General features: G+C 41.9%; 1 protein-coding gene across 3 annotated transcripts in view; it reads left to right on the top strand.

The window, feature by feature from the left end:
• The window catches only part of SPTBN1 (spectrin beta, non-erythrocytic 1), a 222,708-nt gene that overhangs the window by 169,943 nt on the left and 32,156 nt on the right, over window positions 1-20,609 (top strand). For all 3 annotated transcript variants that reach the window (XM_038394320.2, XM_038394321.2, XM_038394322.2), the window contains 9 exons: window positions 3,239-3,329; window positions 8,663-8,809; window positions 10,363-10,626; window positions 12,171-12,395; window positions 12,588-12,677; window positions 13,023-13,301; window positions 15,455-15,585; window positions 17,508-17,712; window positions 18,096-18,470. In XM_038394320.2, the coding sequence (XP_038250248.1) occupies window positions 3,239-3,329; window positions 8,663-8,809; window positions 10,363-10,626; window positions 12,171-12,395; window positions 12,588-12,677; window positions 13,023-13,301; window positions 15,455-15,585; window positions 17,508-17,712; window positions 18,096-18,470 (1,807 nt within the window). The remainder of the gene's footprint in view (window positions 1-3,238; window positions 3,330-8,662; window positions 8,810-10,362; window positions 10,627-12,170; window positions 12,396-12,587; window positions 12,678-13,022; window positions 13,302-15,454; window positions 15,586-17,507; window positions 17,713-18,095; window positions 18,471-20,609) is intronic.

Genomic DNA, 20,609 nt, shown 5'->3' with positions numbered 1-20,609 from the left:
CAGCACTTGGGGCGGGGGCAGCGTACGGAGCGGAAGCCTCTGGCTGCCTCTATGCTGGAGCACCGGAGCAGGGCCATGCAGCTGCTTCCAAGAGCCGCATTGAGCAGCCCCCGACCCCGCTCCCAGTGGGAGCCCAAGAGCTGGATTAAAACAGCTGGCGGGCTGGATGCGGCCTGCAGGCCATAGTTTGCCCGCCCCTGAAACTTCTTAAAACAAAGTATTGTTTGTTTTAGCAGCAGGAACAAATCATTTAGAGAAAAAAGAATTTGAAAATGACCATTTACACACCTAAATCCCTAACATCCTGTGATGGTGATCTAAGCATGGGGACCTTCTCCAGACACTCCCAGCAGTCCTGTCTCATTCTGTTCCCCTGAACAGATACCTTCCTCTCTTGAGAGAATGTTCCTTTAAACCCTGCTTTGTATTTTTTTTTGATCTTCTCTGTTCCCAGGCTTTGGTCCTTCTGGCCAAACCAGTCCTGAAGACTCAGCAGAAGATTGAGACAGAGTTTTCAGAGCCAATGGTTCTGGCATTGTCCCGTAACAATTCTCAAGTGTTTGCTAGGGGAGACTTGTTTTGAGCCACACTTTCTCCCTCCTGCCTGTTTTTTCAGACAGACTTCTAATGAGTTAACCCACTATATTCATGCAATATATAACCCAGTAATCAGGCCAATATACAGTACTCATAAATTGTTATGGAACAGCTCCAACTCCATTATGCCATGGCAGAGAAGAGTCTTGCGTTTTGTCATGAAGTGGGTCAGGATTGCAGTCATGCTCAGCACTTTTGGAAGGGGGTTCAGAGCCGGGGTCAGCTATTGAGAAAGGTATGACTCCAGCTCCCACCCTAAATACCTCAAAAAGTGATCCAGTCTTCACTCCTGGATTATTTGGGCCCAACACTGTTGCCTTCACTGGAATCACACTGGTATAAATGAGAGAAATTGACCCTTTATCTAGATTTTTCCCTCCACAGATTGTAAACTGAAGCACAAAGAGTTAATAGAGTATCAGCCTTTCTTACCAGATAAAGTAAGTTATCACACCTCCCTCTTTTAAGGGCCCCAAACAGCAAAGTGCTGAGTGCATCTTGAAAAGTTCAGAGCAGCTGTAACTCTGTAGGAATTGAGGGTACTCGGTATCAGGAATCACTGCAGTTGAGCCAGGTTTCAGGGAAGCTAATGAGTGCACCTGGCCTGTAGTAGGCTACCTGCTTGGCTACACTGCCTGATTGGTTGGAAGAGTCAGAAAACCAAATCTTAAGCCCAACCGCAGTTCAGCAGTTGCTTGAAACATCCATGTATGGCTGCAATAGCTCTTCCTTGTTCTAGGACCTTCTCCTGCTTTGTTCTAGTCTTGGCCCCAGCCCTGCTCTGCCTTGCCTTGCTCCTGGTAATCCAGTCCTTACCCTCAGCTTCAATTCCTGACTTTGGCTCTGACCCTGGGCTCTGGCATCTGGCCTCTGACACTGGTTTAGACTCTTGGTTCAGATTCCTAATTACTAACTAGACATGATTCCTGCTCCAACCACTAGCTATGACCACCCAGGTCCACCGCAGTCGCTCATATTCAGCACCTTTGCACTTTCTGGCCCTTGATGTCATTGCAGAAATAAGCCCCCTAGCAATGAGAATCTATCCTTCAGGTTTTGTTAACTATACCAAGGTCTTGGAAAGCATTCCATGTCTCCTATCCATTGGACAGCCATTATTTATAGAATTAATGTTTCTTTCTTTGAATTAGTCTTTCATTCACTGTTTAATCTGAGAATAAAACTGGATCTTTCTGATCTACTTTTTTTCTTTAAGTGAAAATTCAAAGACCCTTTCTTCTCACTCCAGATAATCTCAAACTATCAAGTGACCTTTGGGAATTAAGCTAATAGCCTGAGCTCCAAAGGTTATGCTTATTATGATGATGAGAAAAATAATTACACCATCTGCTTGAATATCCGTATATGCTTTCCCCTCAAAGGCCCTGACGTTAGTGGCTCTGTCACTCTTATTTTGTTTAACCCCAGATTCCCCTGCCCTAAGATCTCTGCACATTTAACTCGGTTCAAGTTAATACCTTGTAAATTCTCTTTTTAATTTTAAAATTTATTTCACTATTGGCAACAGGTCACTTTTATCTAGTAGGATCACCCTGCAAATCCATTTCCTGATTTCTTCCTTTTTGTTTTGACTTCTTAAAAATGTGTGCCTATCCTGTCACCCGAAGAGCTTACACAGTAAAACATGAACAACTACACAATACATAACTAACATATTCTCTCAACTTCTGCCTGTCAGATTTAATAGATATCATTCCCATTTTACCCATCTCCTTCTCAAAAGAGAGTGGAGGAAAGAGAGGTCTCAGAAAACAAACCCAGCTGAAGTGCTGTGAGACCGAAAATCTTGTCTAAAATGCCTTGGGGAATTAATTCAAAAGCTTATGTGACCATTTGCAGACAAGCAGTTGTGAGTGGCTGAGAATAGGGTCTTTCTCTGAGAACCTTATTCGTGGCCAGATCATGTACCAAAGTCTTTCAGACCTCCACCCCAACCCAGAGGAAGTCAATCCAATCCTTCTGTGGGCAAATGCAGTTATGAGGCGGAAAATGGAGTTTCCTGAGAAACCTTCTTTTCTTCTAAACCAAGTTTGATCTTAAATATTTTCTCAAATAAATAATGTTTCTGGAGCTATAAAGCTTCTGTTTGCAAGACTGTATAGGTGTGGCCACACATAAATTGGTTCTTAAACACAGCATTTTGAGGATTATCAAAATCACTGCAGCATGATTCAGTAGGAGCAGGTCTAATGGTGCTGAGTCGTAGTGAAAAATACATTAAAACTTGTTAGAGCATGTGAATGCTTTGAATTAGTTAAGTAATATGTGATTTAATCAAGGCTTTTTAAGGTTTTTGTCAAAGTCTTAAATTTCATGTGGTCTCAAAACTAGTAGACCAAATTCTGTACTCAGTGACAACCATAAAATCTGACTGAGTACAGAATTTGGCCTTGTGTCTCAAAGCTAATCCAGAGTAGGTCACAAAATGCATAGGAAACTTAAATAAGCACATTCGGTAACAAGCCTTAATAATGTCTTCCATTTGAAAGGCAATAAAGTGAGTCTGCCAGCACACGCACATTCATAACAGATATTCCATAAAGGCTGCAAAAAATGATAAAATCATAGTTTTATTTAAAAGGGCCTATGTAAGTGTTTTTTGTTTTTGTGTTTTAAATAGACATAGGAAGAATCGTGAGGCAGCCTGTGAGCTTCTGATGAGGTTGAAAGACAACAGAGATCTTCAAAAGTTTCTTCAGGACTGCCAGGAGGTAGGTTATGTCACTTGGCTATAATCTTTAAAAACCTCAACCTGCAGCATTATGAGCATCTCAACTTGCATTCAGTGGGAGCTGATGGCTCTCAGAATCTCACAGGATCAGGCCTTAAATGCACATCTGATATGTATCAAATGATCCTGACATCTAAGAGTGAAGCAAATGCTTTCTGCTCTGTTGTTATTGGGGGCTCCATCATATTAAGTTAAGGAGAGGAAAAGAAGTTGCTAAAAGAAGCACAAATTTGAAGCTATGGTTATGGAATCTGGAAGGCATTAGCACTGGGTTTCTGTATTAAGAATTGTTTCACTTGTGTGTTGCGTGTTCTGAAATATGGCTTATCCACATGGCTTCTATAAGACATTAGTAAAAGGAACACAAGGCAATAAACATGGGCTGAGTAGGAGTAAATTGGTAGTTTCTAATGTGGTGTTTATCTGATGGTTTGTTTTATTTCTTAAAACATTTTCTTTCCAGATCTCCTATCGTTGGACATGTGCCTTTTGCACTGCAGGCAATATTTAAAATTCGAAATAATCTTTCTCTTAACATGTGGAATTAGTCTAGTGATTATCTGGTTATTTCATGCATCACTGACAACACACATTCAAATTAGCTGTGCAAACCTGAGACCCTCAATGAGGTGGTTGGGAAATAGCTGTTTTAAATTTTAAATTTCAGTTTATCAGCCATACCTCTCAACCACGTAATGTAGAACACAAGCCACAAAGATGATTTTGTACAATAGTTGGAAATAATTGCTAATTCCATAGGAGAAACATACAAAATATCATTCATAACCTGAACAAATGATGATTACTGAAGGCAGTGCAGTTGCATTCATGCAAATCCACAGTTGAGCGGCATTTGCTTGTATAGCCATGAATCTGGCCCAAATAGTATTACCCCATTAATAAAAACATTACAAATTAATCAAAATTCTGCTGGTATTGGCAGTTTGTTCTTTCCTCCTATGGAGTATTAATAATAACAAAGATCCATCTGGTTCTCTGGACTTTGGCCTTGGTGTGAATGTTGATGTGCTCTCCAGATTCTAAACCTACACCTGGCCAACAGGAATTTGGATTTTACTTAGTGTTAATACAAAATCTCTCTTTAGGTCTAGTTCAGCCTGTTAGAATGTGAGTAGTGAAGGGGTGCAAGGAGCAATTCACAGCTGCAACCTCTGTGCTCTCTGGGACTCAATGATCACTCCGTCTTAGCTCCCCTAGAGCACAAGCCATCCTGAAGGGGTGGAGAGGAGACAGAGCTATTCCTCACCTTCACTCTGCACTCCCTTCATCAACTAATGGAGTTTGTCAGGGACAGAGAGGTGAACACAGTGAAGGGATAGGTCAGCATGTACACCCTTCACCCCACGCTCTCTAGTGCTCCTGGAGGCTGTGTGTCTTCCTGAAATACACTGCCTCACAGAGCTGCCCCTGAAGTGATGCTACTCCGTGGTGTTCCCAACATGGGGCTAAGAATGCGTTAGGAGACCTGATCTGATCCTCAGGCCTCTGCTTCTATATTCCAATATCCTCAATTGATCCCTTACCTTCCCTGCATATTCCTGGTTACAGATGTATCCTATTTCATCACTATCAACAGTAACCTAAGAAAGTTTTTTAAATGGTCAGTTCCTTTCACAGTACTATCAGTCTCACGATTAGCCACCCAATCTAGCTGTGGTATTGTGCTGAGGACACCCCATGGCACACAGTTCTTCCTTTCTGTGGCTATGTGCAGCACAGGAAGAAAACAGGATAATGCTCGTAGGAACAGCTCAGTTATAAGAACTAAAGACGCATCTTTTCTCCAGCCCATAGGGAGCAGACAAGGCAACAGGTTTTCTTTTTTAGCCGTCAATGTAGTGCTACATTGTTAATAACTGGGCATCATTCTTTATGTCTCTCTCTCCCATTCATAAACATGGTTGTATCAAATAAATCTACTGAATGAACGAAATTAAAGTATGACACCAGTGAAACCCTAGAAGATAATGTTAGAATTCCTGAATTTTGCGCCTTGAAAGCTTAATTTTGCCATTTTCATTTCCTTTATATCCTCGTCTCTAGGTAGCCTACCCCTGAAGAGATTTGTAAAGCTGAATTTCCACTGTGAATGCATAGAAGTCCCAGCACTTTCTGGTCTGATTTCTCTTGAGAAGTCAGTAAAAGAAGGTTTTTGCTGAATTCCACATGTCAGACCTGCTCCATCTGTTCGTTTAGTGCCAGCAGGTTTTGTCATAAGTTTTAGACGTTTATGAACCTTGCACTTCCAGTTAAGCTTTGGCAATCTGTTTATTTACAGTGTCTAGGAAGAGTAAGGAAAATGATTTCATTTCCCAAGAGTCAATGGTGGAATCTGTGCTATGAGATACTGGTGCAATAATTGGGAGAAAATCTAGTATCCGGCTTCCTTTGGCATTCAGGACCAAATCCTGGTTTCGTTGAAGCCAATGGCAAAACTCCATTGATCTCAGTAGGACAAAGATTTAGCCTTACTCGAATACGTACATGTGTTTTTTCCAAGGCAGTATTTCTGGGAATGAACTGCTACTGAAACGTCATTCTGACTATATCAGTACAGAAAATGCTGGCTTTCAGCTACCAATACCTGTCTCTGCTGGTTTCAAAGACAAGCTTTTAATGTTGATGCCTAAAAATCCTTGCTTGGAACTCCTTTGTGAGCCAGAAGAGGTAAACAGGGAACTGGGAGTCAGAAATCTGGGTTTTATGCCTTATTGCCACTGGCTGTATGACATTTCTCTTTGATGTGCCTCAGTTTATCTCATCTGTAAAACAGGGATAATGATACATTCCTTTGTGAAGCACCTCAGGATCCCCAGATGGAGTTAATGTTGCCATTAAGAGAAAACAGACAAATGGGAGGCAAGCACGTAATTACTAGAGTGTAAAACCTGTCTCTTTTCTGGAAAGTTAAGTGTACAATTACTGATTTAGAGCTATATAATAATGTATTTCTTAATATGGACTCTGACTGTTAAACCTTCAGAGTCCATATGTTCCCTGCCAATATGCCTATTAGAACTGTAACCTCCTGAGACCTATAATAGCTGTGTTAAGATGGGCATTGTTTTTTAGTTAGATTCAGCAAAAAGATCAGATGAGGATTTTTCTGACTCTGTTTGTGTTTTCTATTTTTATCTATTTTTAAAGAGATTAACCATGCTCTTTAATGACCTTTTAAAAATTTTCATGAATTGTAAATGGAGTTTGTTGTCCAAGAACTCTGACTGAGTAGTGGTGATCTGGCAAATTTTACTGATCTATTCCATTACTTTAGCCCACATAGTGTTTTATTTATAGGATGGTGCATATTGCAGCATTGGCCTGGTTAGTAACAAAGCTTAGGTTTTGTTTACATATTTTCCTCTTGGATGGTGACTCTAAAGATGCAGAATGTGCATCTTCTCATGAGTTTTTGTAAGTGTTCTGTGCTGCATTTCTTCATAATTAAAAAAAAACAGCTAGGAATGATTGAGACCACTCAGATGTGAGCTTCAACAAAGGAAAGATTTTTTTTTTTTTTTTTTTTTAAGTGTTAGTAGCGAGCATTGTTTTTGCTTTTTCTCACTACCTCTGCTATTGGCCAAAAGGATATTTTTAAAATTTTACTTGTTTCTTCAGTTTTGGTATGAAAATTCTCATTGTTGATGTATTTCAGGACAATCAAAGCAAAAAGAAATGAACTGTGTTCATATAAAGGGGAATGGAATTCAGGTTTTGTTTGAATTACAGGAGTATGTTTAATGAATATTTGGAAACAGTATTTAAAAAAAGAAAGAAATAGACCTTGAGTATTGAAGAACATAGTGAAAATTAGACAAAGAAATTGATCTCATTTAGTACATGTACGTGAATTGTGTGTGTATATTCATATAATGAGAGTGACATAGACATAATGTGAAGTTCCTACAAAAACTTCTTTGTAAGACGCTGTTTTGATATAGGTGTAGGGATAGAATTTCTGATTCAATGCAGATTTACTAATGTAGATCTCTGCAGTTGTGCAAAGTCACATTGACGTCAGTGGAAGTCCACGCAGGTGAGGGGTTCACACTACAGTATCTTAATACGGGGTCAGAGTTCTAAGTAGGACATTTGTGAGAAAATCTTTAAGACTGTGTTGGTAGCATGTGGGTCAGACTTCTGCCTACAGAGAAATAGAGGAAACATATTATCGATGATACCAATAATTAGAAGACTTGCACCTGACCAGCTCCCATTGGACTCAATGGGAGCTTTGTAGTTGACTTCAGTGCAGATAGGGTTGGGCCCTTTTTCACTGCACCAAGGGATGGCCTCTGTAATAATGTCAATAACACATTTGATGGAATAGTCTCTTTTAATAGCCTGTGTTAAAATGTTAGAGATGTTGAGTCTTCACTACAGGGGCATGGTGAGAGAGTGTAAACTGGCAGGGCAGATGGTGAGGCTCTCCCATGGAGGACATTTTGAAGGGGCCAAAAATTAATCTTCTGTTCCACCCTCTCAGTTATTTGTCTTTTGGTGGATGGAGCTGTCTATGTACATGCAAGGAAGGGTAGCAGCCATGCAAGTTTTCCTACACTGCCCTGAAAATGTATTTCTGTCTCTCTCTGTGTGATGCCTATATGGTGCTAATAAACATAATATAGAGGTGTCAAACTCATTATTAAGATAAGCACAAAGGTGAACTTCCACCCTGGCCCAGAAGTATCTCTTCTTGAGGGGCTCAGGGAGCTCAGTATTCATAACCATTGAATGTGTGGCCTCGTTACTGACACTGCCAAAAGGCAAGCCAGAAAATAGTTAAGGGCCAAATTAAAGCCAGACCATGTAAGTGTTATACAATATTTGGTAATCAGCATAGCCAAAGAAGGCCTTGATCAATGTTGTATATAATTGTGTATCTTCCACAGTTTTCCCAAGTGTCAATCAAGTACAGTCTAAAAGAGACAGAGGTGTTGTGATCTACTGCAAGTATTAAACATGTAGGGCCCCAGCCAAAGCTCACTGGAATCAATGGGAGTCTCTCCAGTTTCTTCATTAGGCTTTGGATTAGGCCCATACCATAAAATACAAATGTTGGTTATTTGTATATTGTAGATGTTGTTTACATTTAATAGAGAGAGCCCCAGACAAGAATCCTGGCTTCAAACAGCTCCCAGATCTGATCCAAACTTCTTGCCTCTATCTTTGGAATGGGCCAGCCTAAACTCTACTTCTGAATACCCTCAAACTTTCTACCCACCTCTGATTCCATACTACAGACAGTTTAAAAAATCTTAAACAGTCGTATTCTTTTCCACATTTTTTCAGCTGTCACTCTGGATCAATGAGAAGATGCTCACAGCCCAGGATATGTCTTATGATGAAGCAAGGAATCTGCACAGTAAATGGCTAAAACACCAGGCATTTATGGCAGAACTTGCATCCAACAAAGAATGGCTGGAAAAAATTGAAAAGGTAAATAAAGAACATTTTATAAACTTCCTCTCTTTTTAAATCATGGTTGTCTTCAGAGAAATGACTGTAAAAATGGCTTCTCTTTACTCAACAGATGAAACCCCTATTATCTTTGAGTCATCTATTCAATTTAGACCAAAAAAGTTTTTATCATTGCTGACAAAATAATGCCAGGGTTGGAATGTACAAAATCCATTATTTTGATTTATAAATTGTACACAGTAACTATGCGGATCATGGAAAGAAAATAACTATTTAACCCCATGGTGCCATTCTGACTGTCACTTTTTTTGTAGTGTAATCACAATACTAATCAGAAAACAAACCTCATATGAGAAGTTAAAGCTCAGCCTGTTTTGTGAACAAATAACATCGCCATTGAGCTAGATTAAGTGATTTTAATGGCTTTAATTTGCTGTACTATTTTTTCTGCTTCCTTGTTTGAAAGAAAGAACACTGGAACATTAAGAAATTCTCATCTTTAGCTCTGACAATGGGTTTCTGTTCACTGTAAGTTAGCATAATTGCTCATTTCCTTCCCAGTTTGGCACTCTTTGTATCCCATTAGTGGTTTTTCTGTGTTTTGCAAACACTAATAGTTTTCATCGGTGTAACTGAAACATTGCTCTCACCAACGGCAGTACCTTTTCAGTGCTAGTGCGTTTCCATCTTCTGTCCCGGAAAAGTCAGATTGCAACAAAGGATAAAATACCTGCACCAAAGTTGTATGTTGAACCACAATTGCAAAACATTGTATTCTTATCGGGATTTGTTTTGTATTAAATGTGCAGTGTTGTGTACAGAGGTCACCATTACAAAGCTTGTTCCGTATTGAGAGAGAGTACCAGTTCTAGGGGTATAAGCATACTTTTAAATAGAGGATATGTCTCTCAAACTGGAGAAAATCTTTCGAAATGAAGAAATATTTTAAAATCCAAGCACTCTGTTGGTGTTTTCCTTAAATATAGGGCTCCTGCTTCCCTATATATTGTTTCCACTGGAAGGAGAACTAACATACAAAAGAAGCTAGGGGTTCAGCACCATAAAACTGGTGACTTTGGGAGGGAGCCAATGGGGGTAATGTATAGTTACAGAGTCTCATCCTCTACCACAGCATCCTGATAGCACAATCATACTGCACTGTACTCCCTCTGCCATCATTATCCTTGGTCTCCCTATTCCCCAAATGTTCCACAGTATTGTGAAGATCCTGCACAAGTTACAGCAGGTTTGTTTTTCAATAACTTGCTCCACTTTGTCCCACATGTTTGTGGGTGAGCACGTCCCACCCCCACAAAAACAGATCTGGATCCCTGCAGAACTCAAAATGAGAAGGGACTTTCACAGGATCTAAATGAAGGAGGGGAGCAAGGTATGCATCCTGCGTGCTTCACCCTTCCAGGTCCTCCCAGATCTTGGGTACAGGAACCTCGCTCCTTGTGGAAGTGGTGGGACCGTGGAGCCTTTGTTTTGGAAAGAATAATTGAGATGTAATTTTGACAGACCTTTAGTGCTCTTGCCTAATGTCATTATGTTTGCTATGTGCTTTGCAGGAAGGGATGCAGCTCATTGCGGAGAAACCAGAGACTGAAACCGTAGTGAAAGAAAAACTGACAGGCCTGCATCAAATGTGGGAGGAGCTCGAATCTACTACCCAAACCAAGGCTCAGCGACTCTTCGATGCGAATAAGGCTGAGCTTTTCACCCAGAGTTGTGCTGATTTGGATAAATGGCTGAACAGCTTGGAGAGTCAGATACAGTCCGATGACTATGGAAAAGATCTCACCAGTGTCAACATCCTGTTGAAAAAACAACAGGTAAACAGACTGAGTAGCGAGTCTAGAATAGAACAGATGGAAGGGCAATTGTAAGTAGGGTTGCTAACCCTCCTGGTTTGGGCGGGAGTCTCCAGGAATTGGGATCGATCTCCTGGAGGTTACTGAAGCCAATCCGAGAGATTTTAGGCATCTAAAAGTCCAATGGCGCAGCAGGGCTAAGGCAGGCTCCCTACCTGCCCTGGCTCCACGCCACTCCCAGAAGCAGCCAGCATGTGCCAGTGGAGTCTCTGTGTGCTGCCTGAGCACCAACTCTGCAGCTCCCATTGGCCAGGAATGGGGAACCGTGGCCAATGGGAGGTGTGGGAGCAGTGCTTGCAGGAAGGGGCAGAGCCATCCGTGAGCCTAGGAGCCACTGCCAGACATGCTGCTGCTTCCATGAGCCACCTGAGGTAAGTGCTGGAGCCTGCCCCCTAAACCCCCTCCCACACCTCTGCCCCAGCCCCCTCCTGCACCCAAACTTTCTCCCAGAGCCCACACACCAAACCTCCTGTCCCAGGATGGAACCCCCTCCCGCACCCCAACCCTGAACCCTCTCCCACACCCAAACTCCCTCCCAGAGCCCACACCACAAACCCCCTCCTTCACCCCAAGCCCTTGCCCCAGGCTCAGCCTGGAGCCCTCTCCCACACACCAAACCCCTCGGCCCCAGCCCAGGGCCCGCACCTCAACCCCCTGCCCCAGCCTGGTGAAAGTGAATGAGGGAAGAGGAGAGTGAGCAATTGGGGGAGGAGGCAGGGCAGGGCTGGGCCTTGGGAAAGGGGCAGGGCAAGGGTGTTCGGATTTGTGTGATTAGACAATTGGCAACCCTAGTTGTAAGCATACCAAGGAACAGATAAAGGACCCTTTCAGTTTAGATTAAGATTTAATTTGCTCTTCTTTCTTCCTGTTTGTTTCTTCTTCTTTTAAGGGAAAGCAGCAGCCATTAGCTACCCCATCCCCACATCTCTCATTGCAATCTGTCCTCTTCCTCCCCAGTTCCCCTCCTGTTGATAACTTCTTTCCCTGGGGGGATCCTTCAGTAATTGGCTGCCCTCCCCACCCCACCTGTGAGTGGCTCTCTGATTCCCAGTAATTACAGCAGTGGGTAAAGTGACTCTGAATCTGCTGTTACACTGAACAGTTTTGAAGTAGAGTTAAGCTGTGAGCAACTAGTAAAAGACTAAGAATTGGGGACCAAATGCACTACTTTTGGAAGCAGGCACAACTCCTTTGACTTCAGTGATGCTGAGTCCAGCAATTCAGGAGTGAATCTGGTCTTAATCCTGCTTCCATGCACTACCTTCCCTAGGTCAAAAGAGGAGAAATGCACTGGCACTCCCTACCAGGAAATGGATCCACTCTACTTCGTATGCTGTTGCTGTAAAACATGTCACAGTCATTATTAATATGGTGAATTCCTAGTTATTGTGATTCAGCCTTTGTTCTTGCCCAGGATTATGAAGCTAATGATATTTTTTTAATCTTACAAATTGCATATGAATGCCCAGTTTTTCAAGCTTTCTTGGCACTTTCCCCCTACGTAGATGCTTGAAAACCAAATGGATGTTCGTAAGAAGGAGGTAGAGGAGCTGCAAAGCCAGGCCCAGGCTTTGAGTCAGGAGGGCAAGAGTACTGATGAGGTAGATGGCAAACGCCTTATTGTACAGAAGAAATTTTTGGAGCTACTGGAACCCTTGACTGAGAGGAAAACGAACCTGCTGGCCTCCAAAGAGGTCCACCAGTTCAACCGGGATGTTGAGGATGAAATTGTGAGTACAAATCACATTCCCCAAATGCTAGAAAATGCTCAGCCCCATCCAGGGGACTTGTCTGAATTAATCTCTCACTAGAGATTAGACATTAGACTATTGCATTTCCCAAGGCATCTCTCACAGCTTCTGCCTCCTCTCCCATCAATATCATGGATGTTTCATGGGGCTTTTCTGTAATTTCTCTTTCAGCTGTGGGTCGGAGAGAGGATGCCTATAGCAACATCTACCGATCATGGACATAACCTCCAGACTGTGCAGCTACTGATAAAGAAAAATCAGGTAAGTAGCTACTGTTAGAGTTGTTTACGTCCCTGTTAATTCATGGTACCCAGTATCTGCCAGGAAAAATGTTTCAGGAAAAATGTTTGGAATGAGTCTCTGTTTGCTGTAAATGCTTAGGGCTGAATTATGGATGCTTCAGTGCATATGCGAGAACTCAGGGAGCCCTTTCCTGCAGCATACTCATGGAGGAGGCAACCATAGCTTGTCCATACAAACTGTTATGGTGTGTATTGCTGTGCCTGCTAACCCTTCTGCCTTAGGTGACAGCCCTGCCTGGCATCCTCATTTTGTAAGAGTTTGTTCAGATGCTGTTTCTAATTAATATGTTGCTTTCCCATGTAGACGCTTCAGAAGGAAATCCAAGGACATCAGCCTCGTATCGATGACATTTTTGAGAGGAGCCAAAACATTATTACAGACAGCAGCCTTAATGCTGAAGCGCTTCAGCAGAGACTTGCAGACTTGCAACAGCTGTGGAATCTCCTAATTGAGGAGACAGAGAACCGCCACAAACGCCTGGAGGAGTCTCACAAAGCACAGCAGTATTACTTTGATGCTGCAGAGGCTGAGGCGTGGATGAGCGAGCAGGAACTCTATATGATGTCAGAAGAGAAAGCCAAGGTGAGTAGCTTTATAGTGAAATAGGTTTGCAAGCAGTTTGGAGGACCGGATTAGAATTCAAAATGGCCATGACAAATTGGAGAATTGGTCTGAAATCAATAAGATGAAATTCAATAAAGACAAGTGCAAAATGCTTCACTTAGGAAGAAAAAAATCAAATGCACAACTATAAAATGGGGAAGCTTGTGTAGTACTGCTGAAAAGGATCTGGGGATTGTAGTGGATCACAGACTGAATGAGTCAATAGTGTTATGCAATTGTGAAAAAAGCCCAATATTTTGAGGAGATATATTAACAGGAGTGTTGGATGTCAGATGTGGGAGATAATTGTCCCTCTAGATAATTGTCTCCGCTGGTGAGGCCTCAGCTGGGTCCTGTGTCCAGTTCTGGGTGCTGCACTTTAAGAAAGATGTAGACAAATTGGAGAGATTCCAGAGAAAAGCAATAAAAATGATATAAGGTTTAGAAAACCTGACCTGTGAGGAAAGATTTAAAAAACTGGGCATGTTTAGTCCTGAGAAAAGAAGACTGATAAGTTTTCAAATATGTTAAGGGCTATTATAAAGAGGGAAGTGATCAATTGTTTTTCATGTCCACTGAAGGTAAGTCAAGAAATAATGGGCTTAATCTGAAGCAAAAGAGATTTAGTTTAGATATTAGGAGAAACTTTTTAACTCCTAGGATAGTTAAGCCCTGGAATAGGCTTCCAAGGGAGGTTGTGGAGTTCCATCATTGGAGGTTTTTAAGAATAGGTTAGACAAACACCTGTCAGGGATGGTCTAGGTATATTTGGTCCTGCCTCAGCGCAGGTGGCTGGACGAGGTGACCTCTCAAGGTCCCTTTCAGTCCGGTGTTTCTCTGATTCTGTAATTGAATATGACACAAATACAATGGGGACGTAAATGAACTGGATTCACTCTTGAGATCCCAAGTCAGTTCACAAGAGATCTCTGTTTGGGTAGTGCTACCCACAAGTTACAGTTTTCCTATGGAACACTGGTTTTGCAGTACCAGGTCATGCTAACAGTGCAGCATTACCAGACAATAACTGTACTACTAACACACAACACTAGTGCTTTACAAGAAACCTTGTTTTTGCATTTGGTGTGTGCCATACATGTATTTTCCTGTTTTCTGATATAGGGCCAGATTCACCTGAACCAAATGGATGTTCATAAGCCAAAATTTCCAGCTGTTTTGCATCAGTGGAGCAGTGTAAAACAGCTAATCTATACTGGTGAATCTAGCCCAGTACTTCAGAATCCAGGGCACCCTGTTAAGGGCCTACTGCTGCTTCCATTGTAGTCAAATCCAAACAGGATCAGACCACATAAGGGAAGGGAAAACAATCTATTCCTTCCTCTCTGCAGTATGGAGAGGCAGGGGATTATGTTATATAGGTTTTTTTATTATTTTTTTAAATGATCCAGGACAATAAATAACCATTTCACACCCATGTAACAGATTCCAGGGGCATTCAGTGCTCAGCTAATTCAGTGTTTTGCTTTACTTTGTTTCCCAAGTATAACAAATAAAAGAAATCTTAAATGAAACCACAAACAATCAGTCCACCAGAATGTTTAAGGGAGAAACACGTATAGGTGATTTCAAGTTACATAGTCAGCCGTGCCTTCTTTTACTTAATTTTAGCTGCATATTGCAAGTATTGATCAAAGCTACTGCAGGCATTTTTGGGGAGCCTTTCCCAGGCTCCTTAGAATTTCTTATCTTTGAACAAGGGTGTAATTGCAAAGCCTGACCAGTGATATGTTGAAAAACTTTTCTGTTGTCATGGGCTCTGCACATCACCAGTGTTCTATAAATGCACAAAGCTCTTCACAGTCAAGGAAATTCAACATGCTTGATGCACAGCTGATTTAATCTTGCTCTGGATCCCAGAGGGGTCATTGTATTCACCCTTTCACTTGTTTTGTCACTGTGTATGGACACCATTTACCATAGATTTAACTAATATTTATATACCATAGTCCGAACAACTTTTCTTCAAGTTTCACTTGAGAGCAGTCCTTCGTAAATCTTTTAAAGTGCTGTCAAGTTGATTGCTCTTATTTCACCCAGCCTGGTGAGGTTGCTATTGCTGAGTATTTCTCCAAAGGGGAGGACCTGACTGTATTGTTCTGTCCCTGTTAAAGGATGAACAGAGTGCAGTGTCCATGCTGAAGAAACACCAGATTTTGGAACAGGCAGTAGAAGACTATGCTGAGACAGTACACCAGCTTTCCAAGACTAGCAGAACTTTGGTTGCAGACAATCATCCAGAAAGGTTAGTATTCCCTTACAGTTGGATTTTTAACTGCCTTTGATAATTAGAGCACTTCATTGATGCACCGTGAAAGATAAAGAGTAAGACAAATTGTAAGTAACTCAGGAAAATATGTCCAAAGTGGGGCCAAGTTCTGTCCTAGTAAGACAATAGAGGTATGTCTTGGTGCATCCTTGTCAGGGTGGAATTTCAAAGGGAGAACCGGTGCACCAAGCTGCAAGGTGCAGTTTGCTGATGCTCTGATCAGGATCAGTGTACACAACTACTGATTAGTACTGAGCATATTGCTAAACCCCTTGGGGACATTGCATGGGCTGGTGCATTAACCATAACACCTCCACGTACATTCCTGTGGAAAAAAGGAATCCAGTCATGCTGCTTGTATAAGGGAGGAGTATCCAGATACTCTTTCTTCCCTCCCATTGCACATCAGTGGGGAGCACTGGGCCACCCCAATCACCCAAGCCCATTCACTTTTGAATGTCAGGGGAAGTGCCCCCTGATGGAGGTGCTACTGCCCTGCCTTGGGGTTTCTAGTGAGGAAGGGCAGCTTTACTTTCTAAGGATGACAGAGACTTGTCCCTGGAGACTGCAGAGGGTTGCACAGAATCAGTGCATCTCCTGTATGTACTCGCCATCCCCTCTCCATAGCTAGAGCCTCCCACTTTATGGGTGTGGCTTGCTTCTACAAATACATACCTACATCTCCCATGTTGACTCGCTATACAATGTATCTATGCCTACACATCCAGCTTTTCTTTCTTAACACACATGGAAAAGCACCATGCTCATAAAGCTAGTGTTGGGATACTCTGGTGTCTTGGTGTTTGTAATAGGCCCTGTGGCACAGGAGACTTCCAACTCCTCCACCTTTGGTCTGTCTCAGAAGGAGGGAAGCCTTGTTCATGAAGACAGAAGGTTAATACATGAAGAAATATGGCCCTTGGAATGAAGGAAATAGGAGATTCTTAGGCTATTCCAAAGATGAGAATGGAAGGGACACTACCAGAAAAAAGTTAGTTAAATCTAGAGTTACATACTATAGGAGAAGCCAGTTTAGTTATGACCTTTCCCAGAGATTGATTTCAGGCTATGTATCCCTAAGAGAGCTTAAAAAAGTAATTTTGCCATGGTAGTTATAGCCACCGGGACTGAATTCTCCATTTGGCAATATGTTGATTATATGGCAAATTTATTTAACCTACCCCTAGTCTGGCTGGAGCTGGGAGAGTCTTGGAGATGACTGTCTCCATCTCTATTGGAAGGGTGTGTCCTGCATAATTCAAAAGCACTCACTAGTGGTCAGTTTAGAGCTCTTATGGCTCAACTGATTTGAATACTGCAATAACATAGTAACCTGTATATATGGCAGAGGAAAGGCAACTTTAAAGGGGGTTATGCAGCTCACAGGAAATAAATCCAAGAGATCTGGTAAATGGAAATGACATTAGTTTCCTTTGGATTATTGAGCCTTAGACTGAAGAAACCTGTTAGTGCTGTTGACCATCAATTTAGCATTAATTTTTAGTGCTGAAGGAAATTGACTGCCAGAACCAAGGGAGAAATAACCCAGGTCCTTTCTCTCAGTCCTAGGACAAGTCCATTGTGCGATCTTAACCTCAGAAAATTGGGATCTTTGTTCACATTTACATTTTCCACAATCAATGGGTGTGGTCTATATATGGACCAGGTCCTTGGCTGGCGTAATTGGCATCGCTCCATTGACTTTATTGGAGCTATGCCAGCTAAGGATCTGATCCAAATGTTTACAGGCAAAGTTTTAGTCACTTCAGAGATGTGTGTTCTATGGGCTATCTGTTCTAACATTGATTTTTCTTCTTAGATATTTTGCCCCCTGATTGTTTGTTTGTTTTTTAAAAAATCAGTGGTAGCTCAGTGTTCTTCTTGGGGATTTTTTTCAGCGAGCGCATCAGTATGCGCCAGTCCAAGGTGGATAAGCTGTATGCAGGCCTGAAGGATCTAGCTGAAGAGAGGAGGGGCAAACTAGACGAGAGACACAGGCTATTTCAGCTCAATCGTGAGGTGGATGACTTGGAGCAGTGGATTGCTGAAAGGGAGGTGGTGGCAGGATCCCACGAGCTGGGACAGGATTATGAACATGTTACAGTAAGTTATTTGCCTATAGCTGCAGAGAAATCTGATTTTTCTGGGAAAAATAGCTGGGTAATATAAATCAGTGGCAAGTTTGCTTATTTGATATGCACTATAGTTTTGAGGCTGTTGGGTCATTTGCATGTTCTTTGGCTCTTCACTACAACATAAGTGATACATTGTGGGATTCCTACAGTGGTCATAAACTACTTTAAGGTTCCTGCTTGTGAATTATATTGCATGTAAGACACTCCAGTATAACATTCCTGGTGATCTTACACAATTTATTTCAAAAAGTCATGTGCTACCCATCACATTTGCAATCCCAAATGATAAACATAGGTAAAAAAAATATAGCTTGGGCATTGCTGACTTACAGCTTTTTGTTCACATTTCAGATGTTACAAGAGCGATTCCGCGAATTTGCCCGAGACACTGGAAACATTGGACAGGAGCGTGTTGATACTGTTAACCACATGGCAGATGAGCTCATCAATTCTGGACACTCTGATGCAGCCACAATTGCAGAGTGGAAGGATGGTCTCAATGAGGCATGGGCTGACCTCTTGGAGCTCATTGACACAAGAACACAGATTCTAGCAGCCTCTTATGAACTACACAAATTTTACCATGATGCCAAGGAGATCTTTGGACGTATTCAAGATAAACACAAGAAACTGCCCGAGGAACTTGGTAGAGATCAAAACACTGTGGAAGCACTACAGAGGATGCACACAACATTTGAACATGATATTCAGGCTTTAGGCACCCAGGTGTGTATTACACGAGCAACTTTTCAGTGTGTGTCTGGATTTAGGAATCTGGGATGACATCAGACATCTGCCACCAGGTGGCTGAGAGACAAGATTGTGGATTGCTATTCAAAAACATTCCTATATGAATAACATCACGTGGCTTATTTTACTACTTGTATTTGGAATTTGCTTCTCTAATTATATACTGTAGCTCTGTTATTGTCTAAAGTGTTAGAAGTCACTCTAGAAGTCCACAGCCTTCTGTGTATATACGGATAATTGTTTACTGAAAATTCATCATCTGCTGTGCTTGATTAGAAAAGAAATCATAAAGTCAAAGGGCTTGTATATTGCTTATGATGACAGGAAATGAAGGTAAGATTTTCAACCCCAGCTAAAGGCTTTTGTCATACATTCCTCATTTAATACTGGGGCTCTGCATACCGATATAAAAACATGCATGGATGGGAGGATGGTTGGATAGTTAGGTAGCTCAATCTGCACCGTTACAGATTAGGGACCAAATGGCTAGGCAGCAGTTCTACAGAAAAGGACCTAGGGGTTAGAGTGGACAAGAAGCTGGATATAAGTCAACAGTGTGCCCTTGTTGCCAAGAAGGCCAATGCATTTTGGGCTGTATAAGTAGGGGCATTGCCAGCAGATCGAGGGATGTGATCGTTCCTCTCTATTCAACACTGATGAGGCCTCATCTGGAGTACTGTGTCTAGTTTTGGGCCCCACACTACAAGAAGGATGTGGAAAAACTGGAAAGTGTCCAGCAGAGGGCAACAAAAATGATTAGGGGGCTGGGGCACATGATTTATGAGGAGAGGCTGAGGGAACTGGGATTGTTTAGTCTGCAGAAGAGAAGAATGAGGGGGGATTTGATAGCTGCTTTCAACTACCTGATCTAGACTGTTCTCAGTGGTAGCATATGACAGAACAAGGAGTAATGGTCTCAAGTTGCAGTGGGGGAGGTTTAGGTTGGATATTAGGAAAAACTTTTTCGCTAGGAGGGTGGTGAAGCACTAGAATGGGTTACTAGGGAGGGGGTGGAATCTCCTTCCTTTGAGGTTTTTAAGGTCAGGCTTGACAAAGCCATGGCTGGGATGATTTAGTTGGGGATTGAATCATAGAATATCAGAGTTGGAAGGGACCTCAGGAGGTCATCTAGTCCAACCCTTTGCTCAAAGCAGGACCAATCCCCAATTTTTGTCCCAGATTCCTAAATGGCCCCCTCAAGGATTGAACTCACAACCTTGGGTTTAGCAGGCCTATGCTCAAACGACTGAGCCCTCACTCCCCCCACTGAGCTATCCCCCGATTGGTCCTGCTTTGAGCAGGGGGTTGGACTAGATGACCTCCTGAGGTCCCTTCCAACCCTGATATTCTATGATTCTATGACTTCCCAGAGGACCTGTTTCAGATAGGCATATATAGTAGTGCCAGCATTATGCTGTCTGGTTTATGCAATTGGAAGATAAATTAGGAAGAAAAAAGGTTAACTTGCATTAAATAGAACACCTATTAAAGCAGTTTCGGTGAGGCATTGAGCTGGTATTAAATCTATCAAGTTTTTTTTTTTTTTTTGTATATCAGTGCTAATATAAAAACACAGATTTAGCTTTTTCTGTGCTCTTAATACAGTCTTGGGAAGGAAGGTAGTAATTATGCTAAAAAGTCACCACTGAAATTTTCTATGCCACAGTGCCCATATTTGTTACCTTTGTGAACATTGCACAAAATAAGCTGTCCAGTGGAAGGACAGAGGTTCCAAATTGTATGGGGTGGGGGAAAGCAAAAATTAAAGGAAATTCCTTAATCCTCTCCAGATTTTCTCATGCTTGGTTTCTTGTTTGTAGTGGCTGATAAAGACCATAGATCTTTAAGTGCAGTTAGTCTGCCAAAGAGCTATTTTTGTTATGCATTTGGATATTATAACTTCACCAATATTGCTTCTTGTGTTAGTTTCTGGAAATAGTAAATTAGGACATTTAAAATTGTAAAACTCCTATTGATTTTTATGGGAACAGAATTAGTCCAAGGCCAAGTGCTTTTGAACATTTCAACCCTAAAATTCAGAAACTGTTCAGATGATGGACACAGTGAGCTCATTCTGATTTGATTTTATTCCACGTTCTGTACTTACACATGCAC

The sequence above is a fragment of the Dermochelys coriacea genome, chromosome 3, assembly GCF_009764565.3.
Source record: "Dermochelys coriacea isolate rDerCor1 chromosome 3, rDerCor1.pri.v4, whole genome shotgun sequence".
In the NCBI taxonomy this organism is placed as follows: Eukaryota; Metazoa; Chordata; order Testudines; family Dermochelyidae; genus Dermochelys; species Dermochelys coriacea.
Note: the sequence above shows the minus strand (reverse complement) of the source record. Positions and strands in the feature narration are given on the sequence as shown.